The 18104-nt window shown below is 39.6% G+C and overlaps 2 protein-coding genes across 5 annotated transcripts; one reads left to right on the top strand and one right to left on the bottom strand.

The window, feature by feature from the left end:
• Positions 1-235: 235 nt before the first annotated feature.
• Positions 236-13737, bottom strand: RB195_000278 (uncharacterized protein; the record flags this gene model as incomplete). Of its 3 annotated transcripts, none has more annotated exons than XM_064196525.1 (20): positions 236-292; positions 621-713; positions 1025-1138; positions 1205-1312; positions 1429-1503; positions 1560-1691; positions 2479-2592; positions 2658-2746; positions 2798-2880; positions 2962-3032; positions 3202-3297; positions 3669-3791; positions 3844-3956; positions 8222-8312; positions 8441-8530; positions 8590-8673; positions 8728-8775; positions 8844-9056; positions 11735-11791; positions 13675-13737. In XM_064196525.1, the coding sequence occupies 20 exons, from the start codon at positions 13735-13737 to the stop codon at positions 236-238; spliced, it is 1914 nt and encodes a 637-aa protein (XP_064052405.1). The 3 variants fall into 3 exon arrangements, with proteins under 3 accessions (XP_064052405.1, XP_064052406.1, XP_064052404.1); XM_064196524.1 differs by having other exon boundaries at positions 627-713; XM_064196523.1 differs by having other exon boundaries at positions 8590-8775.
• A 941-nt stretch (positions 13738-14678) lies between these two features.
• On the top strand, positions 14679-17830 carry RB195_000277 (uncharacterized protein; the record flags this gene model as incomplete). Of its 2 annotated transcripts, none has more annotated exons than XM_013447150.2 (8): positions 14679-14785; positions 14931-15064; positions 15467-15625; positions 15686-15828; positions 15995-16085; positions 16146-16225; positions 16279-16437; positions 17675-17830. In XM_013447150.2, 8 exons carry the CDS (start codon positions 14679-14681, stop codon positions 17828-17830), a joined length of 1029 nt encoding a protein of 342 aa, XP_013302604.2. The 2 variants fall into 2 exon arrangements, with proteins under 2 accessions (XP_013302604.2, XP_064052403.1); XM_064196522.1 differs by having other exon boundaries at positions 15989-16085.
• Between the last annotated feature and the right edge of the window lie 274 nt (positions 17831-18104).

Genomic DNA, 18104 nt, shown 5'->3' with positions numbered 1-18104 from the left:
TTAAAATGAAAGCAATACATGAGTAGACAGAATAGACTTCGGCAAACAAAATTCAATACAGCGAGAATCAGTCACATTACGAACATTACTTTACAAATACGAACATTGGCATCCAATGAGATTACCCAGGTCATCAGAAATCGTTCGCACTGAGCATATACCACTCGGAGAGCAGATGAGTTTACAACATTGTCCTACGAATTTTCATCGATAGATATAACGAAAAAAAAAAGACTCAAAGACGTAGTTGTGGTCGGCCGGTCTGAGAACCAGGCGCTGATGTCGATCGGGTCTGCAAATAAAATCCTCAACTGCTAAATGCGACATCTATAGGTTCAAATTGATTAGGCGACTTGATGACACATGAAGATCCTCCTCATACTAATCCAAAACTTCCGCTTGACGCGGAACAACCATTAAAAAATGTGTGAAATGACGAATATCTGTTTGGCTCTGATCTTGATGGTCCATACCGACTTCATCAAATCAGGCAATGCAATGCGCATCACTAGTAAAGATTTGAAACTTCGAAGAGAGTCTCAGCTGCACAACTTTCAAAGAACATGTCTTTTCTTCAATTTCGTTCACTCAACTACTTTTTTTTGCGAAAGATGTCTAACCCGCACAGTGCTTATTGATCCAGGACGAGTACTGGTTGAAGTCATCAGTCGCTCCACCATGGTCTTTACGTATCGAAGACGACTCAAGAGGGCCTGCAAAAAAATAAACTTCACAACAAATAAAATATGAGAAAAAACTGGCTAACAGCTGAGGAGAGGATTTTGCAGGAAAACAGGAAAACCGCAATCGAGAGAATATCGGGATGATCACGCAAGTCTTTGGATGTGCTGGACGGAAACTAATGTGCTAATTCAGATTTCGTAAGCGCACCCTGGTTCCAAGGTTTTGTGTCAGCACAATGAAAGAATGGAGCCCTTTTTCATTTGAAAATCTCAAATATACGAGTAAAACTGTGGTACTGATGAAGATGTATAAAGAGCTAAGTATAGAATTGATAGACTACCGTCGTGCATCCGTAGGTTTGTAGATGTGAAAGCTTATAAACGCGGAAATTCCTCTGCTCATCGATGTAGGTGATTGCTCCCATCAACGGGCAAACTATTGTTTTCGTGTGATCCTGAATATTGACGTTAATGACCTTATCGGATAATCTGTAGGTCATGAAAATCACCAAAGAACAAACCTCAAAGAAATTAATTTGTAGGGTTCCGTTAGACAGGTGCAATACAATGGCGGATCGTGTGCGGAACCAATAACGAAGCACAGGTAGACGTGCCAAGTCATCGCCATCCTAGAATAGAACATTCAAAAGAGTGTCACTAAATATCACAGTTAACGATTTCGAAACCGTTATACATTTTGTGTATTCTTGATCATTGACCGTTTCATTATAGCTAAATAAATAACCTTTTTAACAACATGAGCTCCAGCTTTAATAAGGTGTTCATTCATGTAGGTTCGGAAGTATTTCAGTAAGGTCACCTGAAAAAAGATAACAAAAATAGGGAGGATTTTACAGGAACAAATGAGAACATCACCTTCTTAGATAAGCTGTCGGGATAACAGTCAATCCCGTAGTAGTTCTCTTTCTCATTCTTCTCAATGTATGTTAACTCGTTACCAGCCTCATCCAGAACGAGTTTTGAACTGTCATTGAATAATACTCCAACCTGCAATTATCGCTGCTTAAATTAAGAAAACGTGGCTAAGTTGTTGCTACCTTACAAAATAACAAAAGAAATATTCACGGAATCAGCACATAAAATAGGAAGTTTAAAAAAGGAAGTTTTTGGTCATTAATACTGGTCATAATTAATGTTTCCTTACGTACATCACTAAAAGTTTTTCATTCTCCAACGATATTTAGGAAAATAAAACTGTCGAAGTTAAGAACAAATTCTTTTGAACAAGATCACTGATAATAAACATGGATATCAGGTCCGACTGTAGGCTAATCGTACGTATCTAATAATATCTAATCTAATATCGTATCTAATAGGCGTACTGTAAATTTGTCCCTGAACTCCTTAAACAAACACCCTAAACCTCTTTTTCTACATTTTTCGCTACTCCTACACTACATAACTATATTCGCCAGGATAAAATGATGTAACAAATAAATGACTTTCTGTCAGACATTATCTCCTATAAGCAATGCAGGGGTAAAAGGATACTGGCGGAGGAGGGTTGGGGTGAGGTCGCGTTCATAGTTTCCCATGTGCCTATGCGTCCGATTTTGATTCAGTATCACAAAAGTTGACGAGGGATCCTGAATCCTATATAACTTTCAGGGATCAACAAAGTCCCTATATCCTCCCAAATAAGTCTAGCATCAATTCAGAAAGGCTCCTTAGCCTCGGAGATGGAAGACTTAACAAAAGTGAAGCAAGAACATATGTTAAAATGAAAATTGGTAAAATTTCAATAAAGAAATAATAGAAATATATAAAAACATACCGAGTTATCGCAAAGTTGGTAGCCGATCCCGTACTTATCAGAATAATCAACCCATTTACTAATCCAGAATATAGGCATTGCCTCCGGTGCCTCATCTTCCACACGTAGTTGTCGCTGAAAATTGACCGTTACTACTAATAACGACCTTTATGATGTTTTAGTTTCAATGGATAACTCACTTCCGGTACGCGAGCAGATAGCAGAGAAGAAATCTGCTCATAAAGTTCGGATAGATAGCCATCCTCCGGCACCTTCGCAAGCGCAATACCTGAAGCAAGTTATTTTACTGATTTCCAGTACAAAAAAGACAGTAACCAACCTCTGTCGATGCGATCCCCATCAACCGCCTTATTCTCGGGTACAGCGTTGAGAGCACGTACATGTCCGGTCATGAGATCTTGTCTGAAAAAGGGGAGTCGGGTATACAAGGAATTTCATGGATCCTGAAAAGGAAATAAACTGAAGGAAATGTTTAAAACTCACTTAACAAGCTGTTTAGGACTGAGGACTCCAGCAGGCACTGCGTGGCGATCAAGTTGAGCAGTGACACCAACCTGAACAAAGACTGAACTATCTAGGAGAAACAATAACGTCGCCTACATCTCAGGTAGGAAACCTTGCACCACAACGTGAAAAGATGAGGAAACAGCTAAGATTTCAACTCAGAGATGCAGTAATAACACCTCGCACATCTTTAAAAAAATAATATACTATTCAACGAACCTCACTATGACGGTTGAACTTAGGCGCCATCGTAAGGCAAGAAATCGGAAGTCTTGTGGGCATGAAACCGGAACGGAAGAAGTCATGTGCCAACACCTCAACAAAAATAACCGATTAAACTGTACGTAAATCGGTCGTAAAATATCTACATCTAAGATAAACCAATGAAATTATGAGATAACAATCTTTGAAGTTAAATATCCATTATACTACGTTCATCTATAATCTGCAACTTCTCCGAACATCTAATTTTGCAGAATTCTCATATATTTATTTATAATCACACCAACTACATCATTAGTAATCTAGCAGTCATGCTATGAGTAAAGTAATGCTCAATAAAACCTTGGCTTACTTCAATGCGTAGACAAATAAACATGTCTAAATGATTACTCCACTGAAGAGTGGTGTATTGGCTATAGATACAAGAAATAAGCGAAATATGAAATTCTAATATGAAAATCTACCTGCTTCACCGTAGGTCTCTTGGCGGGATCAGCAGCAAGTAGATTCTGAATGAGATGTGCAGCCGTTTGCGAAGCATTGGAAGGAACTCGATACTGGTTCAACTTGATGCGACTGTAAGTCTCCTAAAGCAAGCTTTTCTCTCGGAATAGCGAAATAAAGAGCAATGAAAGCAACCTTCAGGGATTTTGTTTCAAAAGGTGGACGACCAAAAAGTAAAGTGTACAATATACAGCCTATTGCCCATACATCAACTTCGAATGAATGTCCTTTCTTGTCGAGAACCTCAGCTGAAATCAAATAAATATTTAGAAGAGTTCAAAAGTTGCATATAATGCAAATCAAATACTAGATAGCAAATGAAAGGAAAATGCTAAAATGTTTTGTCCAGAAAATGAAATTTCCTGTTTGTCAGTTCAAGCTGACGTTATTTCATTATTTGCTCTTGCAATGCGACATCTCTCTACTAAAGATAAGAACAGGATTGTTTCAAAATACATTCACAAATCCCGAAAAAAAGCGGTGGTGCTGAGATTTGTTACGCTGAGATACACACAAGCAAGCGTTACAGCCGTTTCCTTATCTCTTCTCACAATCTTTAGTAACTCAACTATTTGGATACTCCTCTTTGTTGCTGTACACAGTACACCACTACAAAAACGAAACACTCAAATGAGAACCAAATGAATTCTCGTTTAAATTTTATCCTTCAAACTTCCTACGAGGTGAGGACTAAGCCAACGACACTGGCAGCACCTACAGTGGCCTGGAATCGTTTGGTCGTAGGAATGAAAGTTAGGAAGCACAGTTCTTCGGCTGACATAGTATTTATAGCGCATGTGCGCTCTAGTGATACTAGTGACATGTCATTTTCATAGTTTTCTTCGGACATCGTGAAGTCACCAGTCACCACTCAGTCAGTAACGCATTGTTGACCTGTGACAACAAATGATGGCTAGCATTTAACCCCCTTTTCTACTAAAAAAAAAAAACGCAAGAGCTCTGGCGCAACAGAAAAAAATGTGCAACGACCCTCTTCAAGTCGTTTGTTACACACTGCAATTGAGGCTATTATAATTGCTGCATCCCTATCTTTCTTAATATGACGCGACATGAGGCGGCAAAACTCTGAAAAGCAGCGTAAGTACCCACCAGAGAGCCTCAAAGTCTGTTTCTTTCCTTTTTTTGCAGGTAAATGAACGAAGCAAGCATTTGAAAAAAAAAAATCACTACAGCAAATCAAACATCAGGCATCCGGCTGAAGCAACATAAACGACCACAGTAAGCGTAAACGTGAGCAGCGAGTGGAAACGAGAGGGAACTCTTGAAGATGATACAGAGGTCAAGAAACATGGAGCTATTAAAGGAACGTTACGTACGCGCCATGCTAATGTCACAGTACCTCGGTTTTCTCTATGAAAGAAAAAAAACTAACAATTTGCGTGAGATAATGGTAATTGTATAGTTTAGTGCACTCTATTACCCCTGAATATTAGATTATGCTTGCGTGTGTGTGCAACTGTGCGAAAAAAAAGCAACAATCATTAAACACTGGTTTGCAGCCTGACTAGTTCCTTCATCGCAAACTCGCATCGTCTGATAAGCCCGCAACAACTTTTTTTGTATCTCGATCATTGACCGCTGATAAAAGAAAAACTAGAATGTTTCCGGAGTTCGTTCGTTCATTCACCCCTGAAAATCGTTGCGAAAAGAGGTTTGGATAAGATGACGTATATATTCCTGAACTTCATCTTCACCACGCATTCCTCCGGTTTCCCTCCTCATAGTACTATCTAGCCCTTCTAAACGAATTTCTAGTTTTTTCTTTCTATTTTCAGTGGGACTATGAGATCTCCACCTCAACATATCTACAAATCAATTGGTTGCCGTTATAAGAGGGTGTGCCAAACTTCCCAAATATTATAAATGCTGCTCTCCCCATTACTCGTTTCTTTCTTGTTATCGTTGTCTGGCGATTAGTTAAGAAGAAAATTAAAAAGACTGTGTAGAAAAGCAAACGATGCACCTCGATTCAAGTATAGAGGAAAAGATAAATATGAAAATCTCACCAGTTTCCTTCATCCAACTATTTCATACATAAACGCTTTTTAAAAATATCTGTCCAGAAATTTTTAAATGCCACTAGAATGAAGAAAATTTTGAGGAACTGCAATCCCAAAAGTAATAAGAAGTAAGACCGAAACATTGATTATCTTCGTGCATACATACATTTAGCACAACGGCATGTGAAAATGCCAGACCCAAGATGCAGAGAATGTTGCACACTAACAGGTTAATTTTGAGAAGAATCATCTTCAAAAAAAAGAGTAAAAAAACCAAGGGAAAATGAGGAGTACAACTGTTTACTGTGCCAAAAGATCTTGAAAGAGCATCTATTGGAAAAAAGTAAAGACCTTCGTCGTCATCTCTACGTTCCGTAGGTATGCAAAACGTAGAAAAAACAAGCAATTTGAATTCATTTCTTTTTCTGTTCATCCTAGACCACAATTTTCTTTTATTTTGCTTTGTTTTCTCCGAAGCGTTGGTTAAGTGGGTGAGTTGACGAGATGCTGACTTTTGCTTCGGATTCTAAAGCCATTTTGTACTGTTTCTTAAGCACACAGGAAGCTAAACACTGTGTTCATCACACAACAGTACATAGTCAAGGGTCATATAGCAAACAGTTGAACTATGAGCAACAGCAAAAAAAGGGCATTCAACAAAATGCATGCATTCTACGAGCATTTTCTTCAACTCCAATTCAAGATCGACTCCCTAAAACTTCGAAGGAAGTAGCTCTTTCTTATTTCTCTGCATAATCACTTCATTACTCATCAAAGTGCATAGAATTTAACATCGCAGCTGCTAGGCGATTTCGTTTTTCAAAGGCCGACTGACAATGTGCAGTGAGGCGCTTCGTTACAAAATTCACCACCACTTGCACGCGGAGGGTGACGAACTCTGTCGACACTTTCTAGTCCCGGTGCACCAGTAGCCATCACCGCTAGTGACTGTCGCCAGCGGTGATAACTACAGGCGATAGAGGACGGCCATGAAAGGTTGGAAGGTTGTTGTAAACAGTGCAGCACTATATGACGGTAATAGTTTGTGTACCACTATTCTATTGTTTATATTTACTACTTTGGTTTATGCACGCTAACTTGCTTAACAGTGATTTCTAACATTTCTATACTTCAGCTAGATCAGCTTGAAAGAGGGATCTGTTTGGGAACTTCGACTCTTACAATTTTCGAAAAAGGTAAAAGTAAAGTACAGGTAAAAAGGTCAAAGTAATGAGTCTCAGGTATGCAAATGCAATTTTGGCCATGAGATAAACTACTACAACCCACACACGGTTTTTGTACACAGAAACCCTAGTCGAAACAAGTGTTGTTCATACTAGCCACCTCTGCGTTTTCCAGAACTCGCACTGGAAATATTAAGTATGAATCAAAAGTGTATAAACGAGCTCGAAGAAAATGAGTTTGTCTATCAATTTTAGACACTAAAAAACTTCAAAGAAATTACAGTATCTCCACATATTTTTGTCGTCTGGAAAAAAGACACCTAACCAAAAATTATATAAAGCAAGAGAAAATTTGAAAAAAAAAAATCCAATTCAGCAAAGTAAGGAGAACAAAGAGGATGTAACAGAACACTTAAAAAGTCTTAAGCAAAGATAGCAGGGATGTTAAAAGCAGGATTCGAAAAGATCGTCAGCGTTAGATTCTTTTAAGAAATAAATGGAGTTCGAAACTCATCTTGCACAATAGAAACGCGAAACACGCAACCTTCTGCAAATCCAGATGTTATAAGAAAAACAATAAACTGATCGGTCTACTCGATGAAAAGACTCTTTAAGCCGGTAATGTTTGAAGAAGATTTCATCACTCGCAAAGCTGTAAGAATTACACACCAGGCTACTTCATCACTTATCTGATTCACGCGCTTTCCTCTCACTAGTATGGATTCAAAGAGTCAACTTCTCGGGGAAAAAGTGATCAGACAAGTGTTCATGATCCATTTAACTTTTCAATTTGTATGGCAGGGTTTGGGTTGCTGTGATACTTGCAAACCACGTCTGAAACCTCATGTACTAGTGGAGAATACAAAACAGAAATCTCAGCTTCTAATAAGATTGATAGTGACCACTGTCTCAGAGGCGACAGATATAGAGTGGGTTAGACTCGTAGGAATACAGAATGACCATGTGATGACCAGAATGCATTATGGACAAGTACGTTAAGTAAGTTTTTAAGTTAGTAAGTTCTCAACAAAACGAGATAACTGCTAATGCTGCACATCGCCGCAGCCTTAAACCTATCAAAAAACTGAGCGAAGAGTTCAAACCGACAGATGTTAACAATGGATAGAAAACCATGGATGTGGAGCCATTCCGCATAATGAAACCCACTCGAGGATAAAGGAAACCAAAGTTCATATTATTACACGATTGAAAAACGGATATCCCTTTTTTTAAGAATTACTCTCCTATTACCATCTAAAAGGTAGATTGTGTGGCAAGTTTCAAACCAATTGAACAGTTCAAACTTACGTGCTATGTAGTTGGGCGTGCCGCATAACGTTTTCTTCCGTTCCCCATCATTGTCAACAGTGGTTGCAAGCCCAAAATCTCCTATTTTTACCTAAAGAGCGAACAACTACAGTTACAAAGAGATCTCATCCCCTATCACAATTGGAACCTTTACAATCGATATGTGAATATATTTCTATTGGAAAAAAGGTCAGAAATTAAAAACAATAGTATCTTTACCTGTAGTTCGCCGTTGAGGAACAAATTACCGAGCTTGAGGTCACGATGAATTACTTTTTTGTCGTGTAGATAATCGACAGCTAAGCACACCTAACAACTGATCATTATCACTGTCAGCTACTATAGTAGGTGAACGATAAAAAATAAACCTGATGAGTAAAATAACGAGCTTCAGGCTCAGTGACTGCTCTTCTCCTTTTGTGCAATTCCATCAATGATCGACGTGCACACAACTCCAGAGTGATATAAACATTGTCAACGTCTTCAAAAAAGCTGTAAAGCTGTACCACATGCGGATGGCTCAAGCTACGATGGATTTGCACTTCCTGAGTCATCTGTAAGTGAAATAGACCTAACTTCAAGTAGATCGGAGAAATCAAAAAAAAATGCTGAAGCTAATTACCTTCTCTCGCTGGTATGGCTTAATAAGCAACGTTTTCGAGACAATTTTACCAGCAAAAATCTCGTTCGTTGAGGAATTCGTCAGCTCATAACATCTCGCAAAACCACCTTTACCGAGGAATTTCCCTCGGATGTACGTGATCGCCCGTTCCTTATCGAAGATCTTTTCCGGCACCTCTTTTAATGGGATTTTGTCCATGCTATTAGCTTGTTCCTAAACGAAACGACGAACGTATACATCATACGAAGAACGCTAGATTCATTACACTACGAGTCACAAATGTAAAAATCAGACAAATCGCCGAAATAATAACTACAAAGCAGTACCAATCAGCCTAATAGAAATGCAGATTCAACTTCGAGTTGAGAATTTTTGAACGTTCCCGCTGGAATCTTTAAAGGGTCGTGTCAATCATAATTAGAGCGTAGAGTGCGACAGATTTTATGTTAGGAAGATTTGCGGTGGTTTCTGTAGGATGGACGATCTTGGAGTGCAGTTTTTAAATTTCTGGACTAAGAGTCTTAAAGTTGGATTTAAGTAGTGTTTGTATTTCGTTTCCGCCAAAATATAGGTCCCATTTGGATGGGTTGTGACTGGAATTGCACTGAGGAACTGATCTCAACCAAAAGAAATACATTTAAGAGCCGAAATTAGTCCTAATTGCTCTGGCCCTGATATCTAAAGGAGAAGTGTTGTTATAGGATGTTCTGACGTGGTCATGTCGGTCATAGATCATCTGATCAAAACAAACAATCAATATCAATCAGTCTTGGAATTAGTGATGGGACTGGCATGACTACGACTCATATTAGTGTCTTTCTTTTCTTCTTGGTTATCAATTTGTTTCTCGTTAACATTGAGGGACGATAGAGTACTGAGATCTTTATCGTGTAGAAAATATTCCGCCGATTGTGCAGAACTGATGACCATGCGTATAAGGACAAGAGATTGGTTTAGGCCAATACTGATGGTGCTTGGTTTTTCTGCTTATTCGTGCTTATTCCGCCCTTCATAGGCTTACTCAGTTCTCTTTTTTTTTTTTGGAACGGTATACCGTGGAATAACAGAACTGTCATCGTCTCCGCATGACGATTGTGCACGACGTTTCACCATAGATTAAATATAGTCGGGTCAAAACGACATGAATCAAGAGTTGCGGTGCATTTGCGTACGCGCTTGAAGCGGCGCGATGGAGGCAGCAGTTGGAAACGAGTTGGGACCGTCGCAAACTGCAGTGATGGGTGGTGCCAGCAAGGGTTTCACCACGCTCCTAGCCGCTACGCTCCACCGAAGCGCCTCGAGAAAAGCCGCATACACAATTGCGTACGTGCTTCATGTCGTTTTGACCCTACTATATTTTGTCCAAACTGTCCGCTACATCCATAATTGGCGTATGCGATAACCCCCATGGATTGCTAAGGTTCAATTAGGTGTACAGACGACGAAGAAGTAGAAAGGTATGGGCAGCGTTTAACGAAACTGTGGAGACGTTGTGTGGAAACCTATGGGCAAACGTGTGTAGAGTTCCGGGTATAGCTTACGAGAATGAGTGCGGCCCAACCCGTTCCCCTAATAATCCTGAAAAACGGCATGGGAAACGGCATTTGTCCCTACGAGGCACGTGATAACGGCACGCCTCCCAGGACTCCGCGCCGCATCCGCGAGCGGGTGATCGAAAATCAATGAGGTCTTCTTGGCAGCGTATTCAAGTAGGACCAATGAATAACTGAGCAGCCCGGAGCGTGCACTAGGGGCTCTAATGTACCTCATAGGAACAAACATCGTTTTTCAAGACCATTCCGAACTTTATATTTTCCCATAGAGATCCCAACACAATCGATTTCGTGATACGCTGCCTTTAATTCAAACATTCCTCTTGATGTTTTCGTATGTGTTTAATTGATGTCGAAATAGAGCACGTCATTCTTTTGCATCGATCAATTCTTAGTCAGTGAAAAATCGTTGTAGCCAGAAAATCTGTTGGAAGGAATTGACGACAAATGAGTCAGCGAGCAGAACTAACTAGAAGGAATCATCATGGAGACCATGCTATTGCCACCACGGTTCTGTTAGATGCTTGGTCTTTGGTGAAGGGCTTCAATTCCACTTCACTTCAGAACCATCATCATCATTCGTGTGCGATTATATGCGAAGTATAGAATGACTTACGAGGGCCAATCGATATAACAAATCTCAAACATGTATTGGATCAATTTATTTATCGCGGTGGAATTTTAGAGACTTACAGTCGAGTCAAAACAACATAAAGCACGGACAGTTACGTAAGCGGCTGCGCTCGAAGCGCAGCGGTAGAGAGGTGGGTGGGACCATGGCGAACTGCAGAAATGGGTGGCTGTAGCGAGGATCCTTACACGATCCCAACCGCTACGCTCCACCGCACCGCTTCGGAGCGCAACCGCTCACGCAACTGTCCGTGTTTGATGTCGTTTTGACCCTACTATAGTTGGTCTTGAGCGGATTCGAAACATCAACCGTACAAGCTCACTGGACTAGTCACCACGGTGCCACATCTGTTCCTATCTCCACTAAACTTGCAATATCTCTGCAACTTTTTTTCTGCTCTTTTTCGTGTGTGAGATGTTTCTAATAGAAATTTTGTGTTTTCTAGAAGAATAACGGTGCTCATCCTTACGTTTGAACGAATTGAAAGGAACCTTTGGTAGGTTGTGTTCGAACATCGGGAAATAAGAGTGAGGAACTCTTTTGGGTTGTTTGTTGAACGGATTCGTCTTCCAGGCAGATACAATCTGATTTCAGCGAAATTTCTCAGCTTCAGCAAATTTCTCAGATGTCATTTAGGTGACTAACTTTCCTCACTCTTATTCCTGAGGCACTACCTCTAAAACACTTCATAGAAGTTTAAATGTTACGTCATGAGTTTGCTGGACTTTCCCAATGGATACGACGCAGTTGTTGAGTGATTCTTTCTGAAAAAAAAACTTTGTTCTAGCATATGACACTTTTTGAAATATTTGAAAGAAAGAAGTAGTTAGCATTCCGTTGGAAGTTTTCCATTTTGAATTTTAGATAATACCTAAAACATGAATGGCCATCGTGTGCTGTATAACGTCTACTGTAGCGTAAAACAAAGTATTATATATGCAATGAGATTGGATTGGTAAAAATAGTGGGGAGATCATTTCTACTTCGAGAATTTCTTTTCCAAATTTTAACCAATCGTTTGTCGTCTCTGATTCACTTCATTTATTTTGTCATGAAATTTTCGTCAGGCAAACTGCACCACAAAACACGAGAACTACAAAGTATTTGCATGGACAGAAAGAGGCCGAGAAAAATGAGGAAAAAAATCATATAAAATATTTAATGACAGGAAAAAGACTGTTACATGTTCAACGTGTTCTGTAAAAAAAAACAGTTGTGACACTGGTGAAATTTCGTTGTTTCATCGATGTTCAAGATTATTTACCTTTCTTCCTATTTTTCCATCTCACGTGTGTCGATAGAGGAAAAATAATGAGGGTGCAACAAGATCCCCGCTGTAGTCGAAAGGTTAGCTCATACACATATCATAAATGGGATTTTTTTCTTCCTGCTTTTTTGGTCTTCGACATCCAGCAGTCAGTGTTGTTATGTTCGTGTCGCTTGCGATAAAAGGATAAAGAATAAAGTCACTGACGTATCAATCCACTTGGGATGCGCCAACGCATTTCACCGGAATTCGTAATCGTTCAGGTTTTGGAACGCGTGTTGGCCTATACAATGACAGAGATAGGTCGCTTGCGATAATAATTATAAATAAGAATTGACAACGATATCAGATATGGAAAGAAATATGGAGAAGGTGTAGTGCAGTTGGTATGAGGTTCTGCAGTTACTGCAGTTGCAGATCGGTGGTTCGAACGCGCACTGGTGCCATCCGAGCCCTTTATCTCTCCGGGGTTTATAAATTGTTGCCAGACTTGTCTGGGAGGATAAAAACACTGACTCGACAAATCGGGTAGCCCCCGCAAGTCATTGTACAGATTGAACACGCATTACTAAATGATTCTGAATCGAAGTGAACGCCTTGGCGCATCCCAAACGGATTGATTAACTCCAGACACTTTGTCCACTTTAATGCCGTCTCATGGAAATCTAATGTTACCCTATAACATCTCATACCCAGTTACACGCAAAATCTATCTACTTACTGTAAAATCCAGCCATAGGATCTTCTTGGTATCAAGCGTTTCACCATCCGAGAAAAGGCGAAAGTATCCACTTTTTTCAATTTTAGCTTTTATCTTTGCTTTTATAATATATTTCTGTGGAAGGAATTAATTTATTGTTTTTTGACATTGGCATTCTTTGTTGAACGAAGTTTGACGAAATTTGTTTGAGTTTGTCGAGAATTTTTCATATCCACCTTGGGACCATTACGATTAGAAGTCCCGCTATTAATGTTATTTCGAGAATTTAAGAAGAATTCATGAAGAACATTATCGATTAGAGTAATCGCTTGTTAAATCGTGCTGGGAGTCATGGGGTGTAGGTTTCAGAAAAACATCCTCATAGCGGATATGGCTAAATCTCAGTGTGTTATTCGGAAACAAAAGGCTTTTCCGTTGCTTTTGACGCTTTTTTTTCTTGTTCAAGCATGCCTGTATCAATACGTAATGGCAACGTATAAAAGCGCCGAAACAATGCTGTGCACGTTCCGCGCCCGCAATCCACCGCTGCCAATGCTTGCGTCACTCGCCTGCGTAATCGTAATCACCGCCGTATCCGCTCTACAGTCATGGGAAGTCAATGAGAAATCCACAAATCAACAAACGATGTACGGAGATATGAGTAAGTCTTATTTACATACCGTTTCCAAGCTGGATTTACTGTTTTGTCGAGATGATCCTCGATGAACACGAACCGCTTCCATATGAGCAACCGATCGAGTAGGCTGTCTATTTGAACTGCTGCTCCCGGAGCTTAAATGATCCGATGATTTCTACAAATAAACAAACAATACTGGATGGATAACAGTAATTGGAAAGTCAAGGTTATGCCCAGATTAGTGGTCGAACTAACTTAGTTGTGCGGTTGGACCTATTTTTTGCTGTCACTATGTACTTAGAACTATGTTTTAGAAAAAGCGATTAAAATTAAATCTCATGCACAAATATTTAAAAAATGCTCAAAATATTCTTTCCGACAACCTTTAGTACTTCGTGCAAAATTTTTCTTTGTCACCATAAAATAGTGTTGAAACTGATTTGGATTTGAGATTTTTGATTGGGCAAAAAATCTGGATTTTTTCCGCACCAACCTAACATGAAAGCTGGTCTTTTCTTCAGGATTTCTTCTCATGTATTGCTGTTGAATCCTTTGTTTACTAGTGAAATCCGTTGGATTTATAGTTTATTAAGGAATTTTTGGAAATTTTATCTCTCTGTTAAAGTATCACTTGTTGGGTGATGCTTGAGGTGCAACCGTTTCAGGTTGACACGAAAGTATTCTCACATTAACAACCGCTCGCCACAACCGTAATCGTATAGATGTGCCTGCATCCTAGATTTTTCATTTATTCACACTATTTTTTGCCGTAAACCTTTTTGGATTCATATCTGGAATTATCCATAGAACAAAAAATTATTTGTCTTTTTTTAACTCACGTCAGTCTGACTTATAACTCCATAATAAGTTTTAGTTCCACTCGCTTGATTTTTTCGGTACCCTCGATTTCTTCACAACTTTATTTTTCCTGAAGCCGTTACTGAACAGACGTCTATCTGAATTCAGTTACTTTTATGTCGCTGTCGAAAAACCATATTTTTCCTCATACTTTTAGTCCTTACTCCTCTACAACGACAGCGTTATGGGATGCGAAGCAACCCGGTGCGAGGTGTATCACGGAAAGGAAACAGTGTTAATCGATGGAGTAATAATATAATACCGTATACTCTCTCGTCCCAATACTCAGAGGAACAGTAAGTGGTGCAGTTAAAATTCCAGAATTTTATTTCCTATTACGTAACTACCCTGACCTTTATTTAGTTTCGATCCAATTATAACTGTTTTGCTGTCTACTTCAAAGTCTAATGGAAGATATTTGGAAAAAGTCTTGCATTCCAGGAAGAAAATCATCCGGAACTCTCTGGCAACCCTAGAAAGCATTTCATGTTTTCGTTTTGTACAACGGACCACGGAGCGCGACTTCCTTGTCATTGTGCCTTTGGATGGATGCTACTCTTTCGTTGGAAAGATCGGTACTCTATTATTACTATTCTCTATTATTATTACCTTCGAGTGAAGTGTAGTTGGGAGAGGGGAGATCAGCCGCGCTCTTGTTTCTGGAAGTAAATAACTAAATCAGTCGGCGTGCTAAAACTTATGTAAGCACTATTCTTAGAGGAATTGTGACATTCCCAACTCAACTCAACTAAAGCTAAAGGTCAACTAAAGCTGCTAAAAGAAAAATAAGGTAGAACCTCCAGAAATAAGAGCACGGTTGAGTGGGCCTCCCAACTACATTTCCCCTCTCTATTTTACAATTGCTTGATGGTAGACTTTTATAATTAGAGAAAATATAAAGTTAATGAATTAGGAGATCCAGTACGGTGCTTTCCTCGGAACAACAAAATGAGTTAATCATAATGAAACATATTGAGGCGGTCCTCAAAAACTTTCACTTGCCGCCGATTGTGTCGCTGATTACATCGTATGGCACGAAATGATGCATGCTATTGGATTTGAACATGAACACCAACGTCCGGACCGAGACAACTTCATCCGGGTCGTGTACAACAATGTGCAACCTGGGCAGATCGGTAAGGTGACTTCCATAGACCTAGCCGAGCCGAGCCGAGCACAATTCCGACCATTTCCAGCGAATTTCGAGAAACTTTCTCCGAATGAGGTGGATTATGACGATGAATACGATTATGAATCGATTATGCACTATGACTCTTACGCATTCGGCCGACGGGATCCGAGAAGCAGTCGAAGACTCGCCACCATGATCCCGAAAAAGGTTTCTATTTATCGTTGTATTTTTTGTCTATTCCCCCGGAAAGCCTTTAAATATTTCGCTTTGACGGAGGAATCACTCATCACTTTGAACTTTACTATTTACAGCCATGTCTTTCCGAAGAGAGGATTACTGTATGCTTTTTCACGATACCCTTTTATAGTTTCAGAAAGGAGTAGCCCTCAACGACAACCTAAAGATGTCACCCGCAGATATACGAAAATTAAATGAGTTAGGAAAGTGCAACAACAACATCCAAGGTCAGTAGGAAAAGAACTTCAAAAGATTCCTTCATTTACCAACGTTATACTTCTTTTCAGAAGAGAAACATTCCTTTTTAAAAGAAGAAGAAAGCGTGGAATGTATTGATGAAATAGGTTATTGTGGGGGAATGTGGGAGGTACGGTGGATTTCCATTTCGTCCCCAGCTGGAATTTACCCGTCATTGTTCAGGGGGGATTCTGCACCATGGAATTTTATCGACCAACAATGCTTAAGTATTGTGCGAAGACATGTGGTCTCTGCGATGGAGCAGCTATGGATATGGAACCGGAAAACGAACAGTCAGGAAAACATATAGGCGAGGAGTCGTCTCCGGATTGTAAAGATAAGGTTCGCTCTCGTTTTTCTTTCTCTTTTTTTTTTCTTTTCTTTTTTAGAGCACTTTTTTCCTGCATATTTTGATGGGGTTCCTTTTTCTTTGTTTTATTCCCGAAGAGACTCCCGAAGACATCCATGTTCGCTTACTGATACTTCATGTGATAATAATTTATGTGATAATTTGAGATATATATATATATATATTAAATTTGAAAGTGTAGTGTTATGAAAATTTGACAAAATTTGAATATATTAAATTCCATTTGAAAGGAGATGTAGAACAATGAGTACCCAGTACTTAAAAAATTGGTTTTTTGGGAAGAGAATCAAATTTTGTCAAAATGTTGTGAAAATGAATAATTATTCTCAATGGATTCGACTGAAGAGAAGAGGTAGTTGGTAGTCGTGCACGTGACAGAAATGTGGTACATTTAAAGGCATCACCCCGCGAATCTGCGGGTTTCAGGTGGAGTATTCGTATACGGGATCGTAGATTAAGGAGGGGGGTGATTCCGTCCATTTCTTCGTAAATTCCGTAAAAAACGGTGCTTTAAGCGTTCCGGCGCGCTATTTTCTACGAAAAGTTCGATTGGAGCGCGCCAGCCTTGTGCACACGCCGCATCTTCTGGGCCGTTTTTTACGCCAATTAGCAAGAAATGGACGGAACCACTCTCTTCCCCATAATCTACTATGCCGTATACGAATACTCCACCTGAAATTCGTACCATCTCAGATTCGTGGGGTGATGCTTTTAACTGTGTCGTTGGCTTGTATGGAAGGCAAAGTGACTGTGTGGTATTAGGAGTTAGGAGCTGATTACCTACCAGTTATGTGAGGTGAGGTGCGCGCGAAATTCTTGCAGGCGCACTTCAGAGGGTTCCGTATTTTATTTTGTTTTTCTTTTGTTTCCCGAAAATTCACTTATTTCTTATATTTTCGACACTTCTATGACATTTATCTTTCCTCCAACATTCATCTCAATTAAAGAGTGAACGTGACCCAAACCTTAATTAAGAGTAATAATGTAGTAATAAGAATACATGACGCAATCCCTGGCATGGTAGGTAGGAAAGCGCTAAGCGCCAGGATTGTGCGTTGTTTCCTTTTCGGATTCCGTAGTGTTACTCATTCGGTCATACCTTGCACAAATAAACGTGATTCTCCACCAATGAGAGCGATTCTGTAGGATAAGAAGAGATTTGAGACGATTTAAAAGTTCTTCGCGTTGCTATGAAACATTGAATTACAGGATCCTCAATGTCCGTTCTACGCTCGCAACGGATTTTGTACGGATCCATTCTATGAGGGGATTCGAGCAGTTAGATGTCCGTATAGTTGTAATTTATGCGGCGCTGTTTCGAGCAGTTCCTCTCCGACCACTTCTTTCTTATCCACTTCCTTCTAATTGTTAAAAATGTTATCCACAGAATTATATTGTGCTTTCTTCTCGTATAATCTCTTCTGTGTCTGGTACTATTGTCAGATTCAAAGTTTCCACGTTGACCTCCCTCTTTCTGCAGTCTTTCACCCAGTGATGTGATATCTCTGTATCAATTGTATATATATTTTTGAATGAATACACCTTCTTAAAGAGCGATGAGTAACTTTTCCAGCAATTCATGTAAAAATTAAGCTATTTAGTATTAAATTCACGTCAAGTCACATTATTTGCTTATGTG

This window comes from Necator americanus, chromosome IV (assembly GCF_031761385.1).
Source record: "Necator americanus strain Aroian chromosome IV, whole genome shotgun sequence".
NCBI classification, from domain to species: Eukaryota; Metazoa; Nematoda; class Chromadorea; order Rhabditida; family Ancylostomatidae; genus Necator; species Necator americanus.
The sequence above is the reverse complement of the archived record's forward strand: the minus strand, read 5'-3'. Positions and strand labels throughout refer to the sequence as shown.